At 47.3% G+C, this 14422-nt stretch overlaps 1 protein-coding gene across 1 annotated transcript; it reads right to left on the reverse strand.

The window, feature by feature from the left end:
- Positions 1 to 13: 13 nt before the first annotated feature.
- Phkg2 (phosphorylase kinase catalytic subunit gamma 2) lies at positions 14 to 12007 on the reverse strand. The gene is made up of 10 exons (XM_087908415.1): positions 11801 to 12007; positions 11328 to 11440; positions 5817 to 5992; positions 5491 to 5545; positions 3914 to 3979; positions 3674 to 3837; positions 1093 to 1183; positions 859 to 1012; positions 660 to 785; positions 14 to 568 (listed from the first exon to the last, which is right to left on the reverse strand). Exons 2-10 carry the CDS (start codon positions 11420 to 11422, stop codon positions 275 to 277), a joined length of 1221 nt encoding a protein of 406 aa, XP_087764541.1. The 5' UTR covers positions 11423 to 11440; positions 11801 to 12007; the 3' UTR covers positions 14 to 274.
- Between the last annotated feature and the right edge of the window lie 2415 nt (positions 12008 to 14422).

Raw genomic sequence — 14422 nt, forward strand, 5'->3', positions numbered from 1 at the left:
CGGGCACCGGCTCTCCCAGGCTTGTAGCAGTTTTATTTCAGATGCAGCACAAGACAGCGATGGCCAGGTCAGGCACAGCACTGGAAGAGGTTCCCTTCCATCTCAGTCAGCCCTGATCTCCAAGTCCAGGATGAGTAGTGGTAGCAGTCCAGTGATAGCAGTGGTAGGCTTGGCAAGGCAGGGCTAAGGTCTGAGTCCCAACAGTCGGGAATGATAAAAAAAAAAAAATCTCCTCCTGGAGAGTCCTGCTTTCTGGCTTGCCAGGGATGAGGTTCTAGCCCAGCACCAGCACAGCCTCGTCCTCTGTGATAGTGTTGGAGTCCCCTTCTTCTTCAGTGGCCACAGCGGGGAACAACCTAGGAGGCTGGTGCTGGAAGAGGGCTGCCCGGTTCTGCTGCTCCCCCTTCTTCACCCAGTGCCCGTAGAGCCGGAAGGCACAGTTGTCAATGAGGCGCCGCACTGGCCTCAGTGCGTAGGGGTCTCTCAACAGTGCACTCTTGGTTAGTGGCCGTAGGCGGTGAGTGCTCAGTGCCACTCGTCCAGCAGCCAGGATTGTCCACACTGCCACCTGGGAAAAGGGACAGTATTCACCCTGATAGAGATCTGGCACAGGGCAAAGGACAAGGCCCAGGTGCAGAACCGGCCACTCCTTGGCTTACCCGGAACTTCTGGCGAGGTGTGAGGTTCCAGGGTTGGCTGCCTTCGCAGCGCTCAAAGAAGGGGTGCTGCAGGGCTTGCTCAGCTGTCAGGCGCTCCTCAGGATTCACTTGTAGCAGCTTTGAGATCTAGAGAAACCTTACAACATTAGAGTCTGCTCTCGGTCTTCCCTAGGGACTCTCTTTCATGGCTGCTACTCACCAGGTCCTTGACAGTGTTGGAGCGGTCATCCCACTCAGGCGAACTAAACTGGTATTGCCCTTCCATGATCATACGTAGCATCAGGATTTGGCGCCGGTGCCAGAATGGTGGCGAGCCAGCCAGAAGTGTGAACAAGATCACCCCACAGGCCCAGCTGAGAATGAGACCATGGTTAGACTGGCCTAGGTAACAAGCAAGAACGACACACAGAAGGGGAGAGGAGGACAAACTCACAGGTCGACTTCTTTGCCATAGCCTGGGTGGGTTTCATCCATGGAGCATTTAAGGATCTCTGGTGCTAGATACCCAGGAGTCCCACACAGCTCTAGGGAGAGAGGGAGAGAATGCCGCTAGACCCCTCTGGAGCCCTGCATACCCAAGAGTCCCACACAGCTCTGGGGAGAGAAGGAATGGCGCTAGACCCCTCCAGAGCCCTACATACCAGGGCCTTCTCAGTTCTGCCAGAGCACGCGTGTACCTTGTCTGCTTCTGCGTCTCCTGTGGAGCCACAGAGCAAGACCATGACCCTAGCAAACCAGTTCACATCCCCACCAAAGCTCACAGTGGCCTTCCTAGGAATGCCCGGTTTGGGAATGACTCTGAGGTCTTACTCAACCACATCATTCACCTCCTGAAGCCAAGCCAAGTTACTCATTCATCAGGACAACTTGTGCCACGTTATTAGATACATAATACACGTGAAAAGTAAAATTCAAAGTTTTGCTGCATTACTTTCGGCCAAACCTATTCTCCCTTTCCCAGGGTGCATTCTGGTGAGTGGTACCACCATTCAGCCAAAGGAGAACAAATAGAAATTTGAAGTTCTTTTTGGGTCTCTTCAATTTGAAAGGAGTTTTTTCTTCTAGTGCCTGGGTTTTCACACATACTAATCAATTATTCTACCACTGAGCTCCATCCCCAGCCTGGAATTTTTCTTTTTTTAGACAGGATCTCACTATGTAGCCTTGACTGGCTTGGCTAAGTCAGACTCAGATCTGCCTGCCTTTGCTCCCTGAGTGCTGGCATTGAAGGAGTGTACCACCATGTCCAGCACAAGCCAGAATTTCTTAAAGCATATACCAGGGTGGTCCCTGTTTAAAGTCTATCCTTCAGCTGGGTTAGGTCCACATGGGCTATGCTGGTCTACAGAGTTAGTTCTAGGACAGACAGGGCTACATAGAGAGTCCTTGTCTCAAATCAACCCCCCCACAAAAACCCTTGATTTTCTATCATGGCATGAGGACCAAGGCTTGGTTCCTCCATCACTTGACACAAATCTGTATTTTTAGTTTCTTTTTAACACTCAAGGGTACCAATTCTTTGATTTCAGAAATTCCAAACTATTTCATGTTGTACTTCCAAGAAAACTTAATAAGCCTAAATAGAAAAAGCCTGGAAATGCAAGTATTTGACTATCTAGCATCTACTAAGACAGCTCTATCAGATGGACATGAGGTGGATGTACCTTTCCCAAGCTCACTATCTTCCAGGAAGCAAGGAAAAAAGTAACAGTGTTAAGTCATGTGACCAGGAAAATACAAAAAGCAGGGGGACCTCCCTGAGTGGAGGCTGAAGTGAGATGTGCACCTCTCAGGCCAAGAGAAGGGTGAAGCAGGCAGGGCAAAGGGTTCCAAAGATGCGTGTGTGGAAGCCCAAGAGCAGCGTGGGTAAGGCATCCCATGTCTTCACGCCTAGTTCTAAGGGACGCCTACACTACTAATCTCAGGTCACTGCTGAGAAGACTTACGGAAATAAGCCACAGCAGAGAGGTTTGGTGTGGCACCTGCCCATGGTAAAAGCCCATTTTTTGGTTTGTTTAAAGATTTATTTACTACATATACAGTGTTCTGCATGCATGGCTACATGCCAGAAGAGGGCACCAGAGATCATTACAGATGGTTGTGAGCCACCATGTGGTTGCTGGGAATTGAACTCAAGACCTCTGGAAGAGCAGCAGGTGTTCTTAACCTCTGAGCCATCTCTCCAGCCCCTAATGCCCATTACTCGATAGCTATTAGTATGTGCAGTACAAAACCATAAAGGAAGCTCTTGGAATTCTTGGATTTGAATTTGCTTAAAGTTTTCCATCTGTATTAGAAATAGCGTGCGTGCGTGTGTGTGTGTGTGTGTGTGTGCGCGCGTGTGCGTGTGTGAGAGAGAGAGAGATGTGTAGGTCCAATGCTAACATTGGTCATCTTCCACAACTGTTTTCTACTTTATGTATTTGGGCGAGACTCTCCCCTGAGCCCAAAGCGTCACTGATTGAGATAGCCTCATTAGCCAGTTTACTCCAAGGTTATCCTTGCCTCCTACATGCTGGTATTTCCATGGTTACTGGCATCCAAACTCTGGTCCTCAAACTCGAATGGCAAATGCCATCTTCCCGGTCCCAGATATATTTCTATCATAGTGAATGCATGGCATCAGGGGCCCCAGGAGAGATGCCACACACAAGGCCGGCTGGATACACCAGGCTCCTCACAGCACTGAAGCACCACACAAAGCTCTCATTTTATCTACGTTTCAAACAAAGTGCTGGGCCCTTCTAGCCCTACTCTCTTTCCTCCTAGGACAAAGGCCAGCTCTGAAGCCCCTTCCTCTGTGGACCCCTCAAATTGAACAATGTTCCTTTCTTCTAGCTTTTTTGGCATAGTCCTCTTGCTTATTCGTCTCCATTCTCCAAGGTAAAGAAGAGTTGCCCAAAGCCTTGGCACCAAGAGGGTACTCAGCAAGTATTCATTTTATTTTCCTTGGCATCTGGGACTCTGTTCCCAAGCTGGCCAGCCAACCTCAAGCATGGGTCTCCTTCCCTCACCTCGAAGCTTTTCGCCAGGTTCCAAATGGCAGGAGAACCCGAAGTCGGAAAGGCGGATCTGCGCGTTGTCATCTAGGAGAATATTCTCGGGCTTCAGGTCTCGGTGGACAATGTTGTTGGCATGGAGAAAGCTCACTGCCTCCAGCAGAGACCTCATGATGGACCTGGCGAGGAACAGACTCCTGTTTCTCCCTGTACCACTGCCCTGTCCACCCCAGGGGCATTAGGCTCTACCAGTACCTGGTTTCCTTTTCTGAGAGGGCCACCTTCTCCGTGAGATAGTCAAACAGCTCTCCTTTCCGCATCCTAGGAGATGGGGGAGGACAAGAGGCAGATGCACCCGACTGAGAAGAGGACAGGGCTAGTGAGGAGTGCTAGCTACCTCTGTGGCCATCCGGAGCCTGGGAGACAACATCCCAGGAGTGAGCTGGATTCCAGGGCAGTTTTTGACACAGTGGGCTGGTGGTTTAAATATTCTTAATGTGCCATGAAGGGACACTTTTAGAAAGAATAGTGACTCCTTGTGACAATAATTTCCAGGAGTTCTTCCTTATCTGAGAGCAACTACAGCTGCAAGAGCCCTCTTAAGGCCATCTAGAAAACGGGCCTAGAGTTCAGTTAACAGTTACTAAAAGGTAGAATGAGATGATTTAAAAAAAAAAAAAAGCTTGTCTGTGTATCTTCAATTTGTGTGCATGCGTAAACACATGTGTGTGTATGTATTTTTTTTAATTTAAATTTTATTTTATTGGTATGTATGTCTGTGTGAGGGTGTTGCATCTTGGAGTTAGAGACAGTTGTGAGCTGCCATGTGGGTGCTGGGAATCGAACCAGGATCCCCCGGAAGAACAGTCAGTACTCTTAACCACTGAGCCATCTCTCCAGCCCCCGAATCAGACGATTTTGGAGTTTGTTTTTATCATCTTTTAAATTGAAGCTACAGCCAGGTGTGGTGATGCACACCTTTAATCCCAGCACTTGGGAGGCAAAGGCAGGAGAATCTTTGTGAGTTAAAGACCAGACTAGCCAGGGCTACAAAAAACAAAAACAAAACAACAAAAAAACCCAAAACCAAAAAGCAAAATACATACATACAAAAATAAGTAAATAATAAAACTGAGGCTATAATCACAATTCTGATCAATACTCAAAGCAGACTGTCTTTGTCCAGCGACTCTGCAGGACAGTTAATAGACATTTCCTATTTCCCCTTAGATTTTTGCAGAGGGCAATTTAATAGTGTCATGCATTTTTTTTTTTCTGAAGGTCTCTGTTAATCTTTGGTTTATTATTCCCTCTTCTCCCAGATATAGGGTCTTGGTACATAGCCCAAGCTAGCGTTGAATTTACAATCGTCTTGCAATTCTCTGCCTCTGGAGTCCTGGGATTACAGGCATGATGCCTGGCTAGACAGTACTCTGGAAATACTTTGGCCGTTAGTTTGCACTCTATCATATAATAAGATAAGATTCAGATAAACCAAAGAAGAACCCACAGACAGAGGCGGCCAGCGGTGCACTGCGTTAAATGAGTTAAGATGGCTGAGTGAGGAACTTTTATAAAGAATTAGTTCATGGTTGAGGGACTGGGATAGGGACCCCTTGGGTCATTAGAACTCTTGGCATTTTGATTGTTCAGTATTACTCTTGAAATATTTGCCTCAATCATGGCACCTAAGAAGGCCTGTGCCTTGGGTTTTCAGGGAGGCAGAGCAAGATGTAAACAGAGTGGTCTCCTGCCCACGGATGGAGCTGTACTTCTTGGGCCGTGCATGGAGGCAAGGAATAGGCTTCTCAGTCGGGCAGGGTGATACTCACAGGTCAAACACCAGGAACATGAAGCTAGAAGACTCGTAGGAATCGATGAGAGTGACTGGGGAAAGAGGCAGAAAGGCAGAGAGAGATGGGAAGGAGCAGATACACACCACAGGCGCTTTTCCACCCAAAGGCAGTGCTAGACTATTCTAGGGGGAAGGAAGGAGTACAAAGGAGGCCACAGGGACCCAAAGACTGGCCACTCTTGGAGGTAGAGAGTGAGGAGGAAGAGCAGAGAGACCTAGAGGCAATTCTAGGGCGTGGTTTAGGAACAGGGCTAGCAGACATGGGGGGCTGTCAGTCAGCAGGACCAGGGAATGCAGCCTCACTGATATGGGGGTGGCCAGCGACTTGGCGAAGGATGTGCATCTCTCGCTGTGTGGCTTCCCGCACCTCCTGCAGCTGCTCAGGACTCAGTCGCTCAGCCGTCACCTCCATGATCTTCACAGCGAACTCATCACCAGTAGCTCGATGAACGCAGCGGCGAACCACAGAGCTCACCCCTCTAGCGGAGAGTCAGATGACGGTCACGTCAGGCCTCCCTACTCTCGCCAGTGTCCTTCCTCCCCCGCCCCCCCCACCCCGCTTTCTTTTTCGAGACAGGATCTCACTGTACAGCTCTGGCTGTTCTGGACATCACTACATAGACCATGGTGGCCTCAAACTCACAGAGATCAGACTGCCTTTGCCTTCCAAGTGCTAGGATTAAAGATGGGTGCCACTATACCCACAAGACTGAGTCTTGCTATGTTGCTCTGTAGCCCAGGCTGGCCCTGAGCTCAATCCTCTTGCCTCAGCTGCTTCAGTTCTGAGACTACAGGCATGCCCCAGCATCTGGCTTCCTCCTTATGGAGCCTTTGGACCACTGTGCTTGCTGTCCCAGACTCTGAAGACCCATGACATCAGGACAAGTGCCAGAGGAACAAACCCTGGCCTTCACAGTGTCCTCAGGCCAACCAGCCTGAGTACCAACCAGCAAGATGCCACACAAAGCCCACAGGGACTCCGGCAGAAGACTTGGTGAAATCCAGGCTCTATCCTTCCCACTGTGTGTAAGCCCTGAGCAAGGCTTCTGACATGATGCCAGAGTTTGTCCCTGGTAGGAGTGGTAAGAAACTATCTCAGTCTCCATCCAAATCCCAGACCTCCCTGTGACACTCTGCGTGTAAAAGATCTGTTGAGACTAAGACCCTAGTGTAGGTCACAAATTTGCCACCAACAGATCCAGAAATGACCCAAGATAACTTGTCTGGACTTTATCTTGTACAACTCTGAAATATCTCAAAGGGATGTTGGAAATGTTAGCAAGAAAGAGGCAGGAAAGTCTGTGTGGCTTTTGTAAGAGGCACATGGACCTCCATGCGTGGGTTCTGTCATCAAAACACACTTCTGCTGCTGATTCCCTGGTTGGCCTTCACATGGCCTTACCTCCATGCTCTTCTGCACCCTGAGTGTCATACACCTAAGTCCCTTTGTTTAGAATTCTGTCATCCACAGCACAAGTAAATCACAGTACAAATTTACTGAGCGTCAGGTCAAATGTAGCATAGCCAATGGTGTGTTATCTTTTGGCCATATCTTAACTGGACCATTACACACACCTCCTCCTACTGTATTATTCTTGGTTACTTTATAATTTCATTTTTCTATCCATATGAGCCTCAAGCTAACGGTCAAATCTGCATGTATGTATGTATGTATGTATGTATGTATGTATATAGTGGAACTCAGGGCCTCACACATGCTAGGGAAGCATTCTACCATTAAGCCACATTTCCAGTCTCTAGGCAACTCATCTTTAATAAACTTCATTTAAGAATCTTGTAATTTAGCAGTAGTGGTACACGCCTTCAATCCCAGCACTCGGGATGTAGGGGCAGGTGGATTTCTTTGAGGCCAGCATGGTCTACACGAGCTAGCTAGTTCCATTACAGGTTCCAAAGGTACAGAGAAACCCTGTCTTGGAAACCAAAAAAAAAAAACCAAACCACCAAAAAAACAAAAAACAAAACAAAACAAAAACCTCGTAATTTTTTTTGGAAGTTCAAAGGGCTCAAGTCACTAAGTCATCTAGACCAGACTAAATGCCACCCCCACCAACTCTGTTCTCTAGCAGAAAGGAACTCTTCGAGCATTCCATAAGCTTTTATTTTAATGGCACTTACTCTTTAGTAAACCTTTCTAGTATGATTCTAGATCATTTCCAAGTCTTAAGACTCAAAGTCTAATCTTCTTCCCGTTCCTTAGAGGTCAGCCTTGGGCTGTGAGCATAGTGTAGGGTGGTGTGCTTGCTGAGCCTGGATTAACAATGCCCAAATACAGGTTTAGGCTGTAGCTCAATGGGAGAGTACTTGTTTAGCGTGTGAAAGTCTCTGGGCTCAAATCCAGCCACCCAGCCCCCCCACCAAGAGTCCGCCAAAACAAATCAATAGAGCAGAGTATGTTGGCCCATGTCTATAATTATAGCACTCAGAAGGCTGAGACAGTAGAATTTTGAGTTCCAGGCCAACCGTGGTTACACAGAGATATTCTCAAAAATAACAAATATAAATAAGCTGAGCTTGCCCAAGGCTCCATCCTTAGTCCCGAGCACCCGCATCTCCGTGACCTCAGTCTCTAAGCCCAGCCGTCTCCCCCGTCAGGGCCTGTCTGCCTGGACATCTTTCCTAGTCCACATCTCTCATCAGCAACGCACACTGCATTTTCCCCCAAACTAACTTCTCTCTCTGATCTAATTATTTATTGTTCCTATTGTTAACACTGCTGCTGCTCACACCCCAGGCTAAACCGGCCCCCTCTCTCTACTCCACACCCTCGGGCGTCACCACCAGCACATTCGCTGCCAGGCTCAGGCCTTCATCTTCCTTATTTGGACGACTGTGACAGCTGCCTCAGTCTCTTCCCAGCTGCCGAGGTTCTCTAATCCAACACACTGCTTCTCCAACAGCTTCGTAAACAGAGGTTCAATCACGTTACTCATTGTCTGAAAACTTCCCAGCTTATCAGTTAACAAGGGTAATAGCCTCTTCTCTCCTCCTCCCTCTAAAGTTCTGGGGACTGAACCCAGGGCTTCATATATGCTAAGCAAGAGCTCTACCTACCACCTGTCAGGCCCCTTTTGGGCGACACTTAGCCCCGCCCCCCTGAATAGTTTCACTGTTAAGTCTGGCTGGCCTGAAACTCTAAAAAGCTTCATCTGGGACTGGTGAGATGGCTCAGTGGTTAAGAGCACTCACTGACTGCTCCTCCAAAGGACCCGGGTTCAATTCCCAGCACCCACATGGCAGCTCGCAGCTGTTTGTAGCTCCAGTTCAAGAGAATCTGACATCATTATGCCAATACAGATGAAATAAAGTTGTTGTTGTTTTTTTTCTAAAAAGTTTCATCTGCCTCTACCTCCATCTCCCTGAGCACTAGCATTAAAAGCAGGTACTATGCCGGGTGGTGGTGGTGTACGCCTTTAACCCCAGCACTCGGGAGGCAGACACAAGAGGATCTGTGAGTCTGAGGTCAGCCTGGGCTACAGAGCGAGCTCAAGGACAGCCAGGACTGAGGAGAAAGATAAGTGATGATGTCATAATAACGCTGGTCCTACAGGATGTCACCTCTGATCTGCCTCCTCCAAAACGATTTTGTTTCCCTTGGAAGTGGAGTCCAGGTTTGGTTCTTCCCCACAGGTCTCACTTTCTGCATCCTCCTCCTGTTGTCCTGAATCCTGTAACGCCTCAGGATTTGGACGTGGGCTCTTTTCCTTAATACACTCAGTGTGGATACCCCCACAGGCACACATGTTTGAAGGCATGTTCCCTAGTAAGTAGAACTGTTTGGGAAGGATTAGGAAATGTGTCCCTGGGAATGAGTGTGCTCTCCCCACCTGCTGTGTGTGGGTAAGATGTGAACTCTCAGGCACTGCCCCAGTGCTGTGGCCCCCTGCCATCATGCTCCCTGCCAAGGTAACGGACTGACCCTCCGAAACTGAAAGCAAGCCCACAATTCAGTGCTTTCTCTTATAAGTTAAGTTATGGTGTTTCCTCACAACAACAGAACAGTAACTAAGACACAGTCTGTCGACCTTCTTCGAGTTCTAGAAGTTTTAAATATCTATGGGCAATTCACACACTATATTGTCTTTGATCCTTAATTTCTCATAGAATCCTGGTTCCAATTGCAAACTGACATCTCCATGTGATATCTAAACGTGTCTGGCTGAGTCTAATGCCACGCCCCTGTCTGTCCCAGGCCTCTCAAGCACTTCACATAGCAGATCCCGCCAGGCTTCTAAGAGGAAATTCTTGTCTTCGCTCTCGCTCACAGCTACCTCCCCAGGTCCCTTGGTAGCTCTTCTTTCTAAATGATCGTTAAATGGTGACATGACCCAGGACCTGAGCCTTGGCCCCTTTCAGCCCTCTGTATTCTCCCTCCTCACGGCTATTTTCTGCATGTTGATGTCTCCCAAATTTGTGGTTATCATATATATTTCCTTGACTTCCAGATGCAAACCCATCGGAAAGTGCCATCCACTAGGGTGTCTCAAACTGCGATTTCCAAAATGAAACTCCTGATTTGTTCACCCCGTTCCCCAATCTGATTCTGTCCCACCCTTTGTCTTTCCCATAAACAGGCTCAAGTGCTTGAATAAAACCCTAAAGGTCGGGTCGGGCGGTGGTGGCGCAGGCCTTTAATCCCAGCACTCGGGAGGCATAGGCAGGAGGATCTCTGTGAGTTCGAGGCCAGCCTGGTCTACAAGAGCTAGTGCCAGGACAGGTTCCAAAGCTACAGAGAAACCCTGGCTCGAAAAACAAAACAAAACAACAAATCCCTAAAAGTCACCCGTTTGCTCTCCTTCATGATCTGCAGTCAGTCTCCTTTGAAATCATTGCCTGGATCCCCCCATCTCCATAGTCACCACTAACCTAAACGACCACCATCATTAGCCCCTTTCCCATCCAATCTCGACATAAAAGCCAAAAAGACCTTTTTGAAAAATCTAAGAGTTTTAAGTACTACTATATGCTAAAACTGTCTGAAAAGGATCATCCAACTCATGCCAAACTCAACAGCAAAACAGAAGGTGGAGTCTGCTTTTATTCTCAGTTAACTGAGGTGCAGGAAGAATTCGGGCCCTGCTCACAACCCCCTGTCATGTCATGTCACCGGTGTGAAAACATGCAGGGCACCCATGAAACTTATCATGGCCTAAAGCCCTAGGGTACCCACTTCTCCAACTCCATTTCTGTCTGGGGAGGCTTCGCTGTTTGAATCCTACTGCCTACTTTCCCCCTAATACTTGCAAAAACCTTTCTCTTGCTTTCATATCTCTCTACTGTTGGAATGTAAACTCCAAGACAGAGACTTGATGGGTTCCTGTTACCACCTCACTTGGTATCATTAGTGTCTAACACAACATAACCAACATACTATGCTTCCGCAACTAAGACCCATAGCGCCCCCGGGGTTATGGCACCACAGTAGCGTCTATACAGACCCCTAGCTAGCTAGCTGGACACCTTCGAAAAGCACCCACGTGCTTCTTTCTGTCACTTTAACTGAAATACAGAGGACAGGCATTTTCTACCCTCCCAGTGTCCAGTGTGTCTGGCCCACAATCAAGTTTGATGCATCAATCACACAATCAAGTTTGATGCATCAATCAATCTTGACTATATAAATGAATGGATTAGAGAAAGAGAAAGGAAAAAAAAAGAGGGTTAACTCAGAATACTAGTTTAGTTACTGTTTTCCACTGACCCCTTCCCAGCAAGCCGGGCTTCAGAATGAATCGTTTATCCTTGGCCAGGATCCCACTCCTCTGTACCTCTGTATTCCTGGTCAAGGCTCACCTGCCAATGACGTCCTTAGGGTCGTACTTCTGGTAAAACTCTTTGGCCGCAGCCCAGTCGGGCAGCTCATCCTCCGGCCCCACGTCCAACGTCATTCTGAGGGATGTGGGGGCCTGCGCGGAGGAAACGGAGGACAGTGAGGGCAGGGAGACCCATGGATTCTGAGACGAAGCACATCGTGGCTCCCGGGGGCGCAACACCTGCGGCTGGGGCGCCAGGGTCCTGGGGGGCGGGGGTGGGGTAGGGGAAGGATCAGGACCGGGGAGACCACACCGAAGGGCCAAGGGGTAAGGGAGGGTAGCAGGACAGGGAAAGGGATAGGGAAGGGAGGGGGGAAAGGTGGCTCGGAAGAAGGGGGAAAAGGCACAAGGTGCGGGCGGCTGTTACCGCGCAAGCGCACTTGGCAACCACTGGGAGGAGGCGAGAGGTCTCGAGCAGAGTGACTCGTGAGGATGGGGCAAAGACAGTCTAACCTGGGCAAAGACTCTTCAGCCGCCTGGTTCGCGTTTATTCCTTTGCTTTTAACCAGTAGGGCTCCTACAAAGACTTAAGGATCCAATCCCGTCATTGCAGCCACTGATCCCCGCTGCTTGAGGACTAAGACTCAGAAACCTTGCCGATTGGAAAGTGGCAGTCCAATAGGAAGCCGGGAATTCAGGGCAGGCGAGGACGTTAGAGCTAGAAGTTCCCTAAAGGTCTCCACCATAAGGAGGAGCCTCAAAAACAGCCAATCAATGTATGGCATTTGCTTTTATCTAGTGGTGCTGCAGGTCTGGAAAGGGACGCGGAAGTTAGGTTACCGGAAGTATGACTTCTCCATTGTAATTCACGGATCTCTTCAGTTTCCTCCAGGAATTCTCATCATTTGTTTGTCGGCCACCATCGCCCGACTGGAATCCTCATCTTAATTCGGCTCTTTATTATAATAAGAGCCTGTTCCAAAATTCTTTTATTGTGGAAACCTTAAAACGTATGTAACCAAGTGTGATCACTCACGACTTTAATCCCAGCGCTCAGGAAGCAGTGGCAGGCAGAGTTCCAGGCCAGCCTAGTCTACACAGCGAATTCCAGGACAGTCAAGGCTATTAAACAGAGAATCAGTCCTTGTCTCGAAAAACTAAAGAAAACAAACAATATACGTACACATAGGCAGCTTTGCCAATTGGTGCCAACTAAGACCTCATCCTGGGCAGCAGATCCTCCAAGGTTACCAGTCTTGTTCTCTAGAAGTCATTGGTTTTAAAAAGTACACTAGGTTATAAGGTTCTACCTCGAGTAACTTCAGAGCCAGCCCAGTCCTAAAACCTAGGCTCTGGACTAACAGCAATGAAAACAGCAAAATCCTTGAGGTTACATTCCAGCAAGAGACGAAAATCTTTTTCTTTTCTTTTATCTTCTTTAAGACAGTGTCTCACTTATGTAGCCCTGGTTACACTAGAATTTTCTGTGCAAACCAGGCTGGTCTGAACCTCCATCACTATCACCTGAGTGTTGGGATTAAATGTGTGCAAGACTATAGAGTACTTTGGCTTTCTACCACTCTAAAATACTGATCTGTCATCAGGTTTAGCTTTAACAACTTGTGCCAAAAATGAGAACTTTCCTAAGTAGGTTTGTTGTTGGTATATAGTAGATAATTATTCCGAAATTAGTTAAATTAAAATATTTATATAATTAAGAACCAAGATTCTTCCTGTGAGAAAATGGAATCTGGAACTAGAGGAAGAGCCCTACAGGGAGAAATTAGAGCCATGATGAAAAAATAGATTAAAAATATTTCAATATGTGCGGAACCACAAAAAAATGTGAGCTTGTTTCTCCACCTGTCTGAAGGTCAGACTTGATGTTTTGGACATTAAGACGGCCCATAGAGGTAGATCCACTCCACCCTAACCAGAGGTTAGGGTTTTGTTTTGTTTGGTTTGGTTTTTTGAGACGGGGTTTCTCTGTTTTGGAGGCTGTCCTGGAACTAGCTCTTGTAGAACAGACTGGCATCGAACTCACAGAAATCCACCCGTCTCTGACTCCCAAGTGCGGGGATTAAAGGGGTGCTGCGCCACCACCGCCTGGTTTAGATTAGGATATTCAAACAGACTTCTGCTACTTCTTTTGAAATAGGAGGTTTGACCTTGGGAGTTGCTGCCTTGTGGACACTTGGTCTAAACAACAGAGGCTTTTTTTCATGAATTAACAACTCGATGACTCAAAATATCAAAACAATTTAGTGTTCTAGTTGTCCTTTGTGTCCTGTTAAAGCAGCTTTTTGTCTTCTTCTCCCCCGTGGTACTGGGGTATAAGGAGGTATTTATTGCAAGGAGGCAAAGACAAGCAACTGTTTCCTTCCACACTAGTTTCTGACTTGACAGGCAAAGTGAGAATGGGGAGAAAGATTATTTCTTATTATTATTTCATATCGTGGCTTATTATTTCTCACAGCTAGCAAGATGGAAAACAAGGAGTAAGTACAAGTTTTTTTTTATTGTTGTAGTGAGAAACACTGGAATATATTTATTTAGCTCTACATTTTTCTCTGCTCTTGTCTTTTTCTACTTTCTACTTCTCATGTAGATTAGATCTGTGTAAGTCTCTCTTAGTGTCTGCATTGTTGTCTAAGTTCTCTGGGATTGTGGTTTGTAGGCTGGCTTTCTTTGCTTTATGCTTAAAAACCACCAATGAGTGAGTACATGTGATAATTGTCTGTGTCTGGGTTACCACACTCAAAATAATGTTTTCTTTTTTCTTTTTTCCATATTTTATTGAGCTCTACATTTTTCTCTGCTCCCCTCCCTGCCTCTCCCCCTCCCCCTCCAACCATCCCCCAAGGTCCCCATGTTCCTAATTTACTCAGGAGATCTTGTCTTTTTATATTTTCTACTTCCCATGTAGATTAGATCTATGTAAGTCTCTCTTAGTGTCCGTATTTTTCTCTAAGTTCTCTGGTCTAGTTCTATCCATTTTCCTGCAAAATTCAAGCTATTTTTTTTCTGCTGTTTAGTACTCCATTGTGTAAATGTACCACATTTGCCTTATTCATTCTTCGGTCGAGGGGCTACAAGTTAGTTTTTTATATTCTTCTTGAGTTCCAAACTCCTGGA

This window comes from Myodes glareolus, chromosome 7, assembly GCF_982192425.1.
Source record: "Myodes glareolus chromosome 7, mMyoGla1.1, whole genome shotgun sequence".
NCBI classification, from domain to species: Eukaryota; Metazoa; Chordata; class Mammalia; order Rodentia; family Cricetidae; genus Myodes; species Myodes glareolus.

What these genes read in the sequence shown, in the direction of transcription:
- Phkg2 (XM_087908415.1), bottom strand. Translation starts at nt 11,422, where the DNA reads ATGACGTTGGACGTGGGGCCGGAGGATGAGCTGCCCGACTGGGCTGCG. An exon ending in CTCTCAGAAAAGGAAACCAG is followed by an intron (nt 3,838 to 3,913) that starts GTACTGGTAGAG and finishes GTTCCTCGCCAG; the next exon opens with GTCCATCATGAGGTCTCTGC. An exon ending in CCAACACTGTCAAGGACCTG is followed by an intron (nt 786 to 858) that starts GTGAGTAGCAGC and finishes AGGTTTCTCTAG; the next exon opens with ATCTCAAAGCTGCTACAAGT.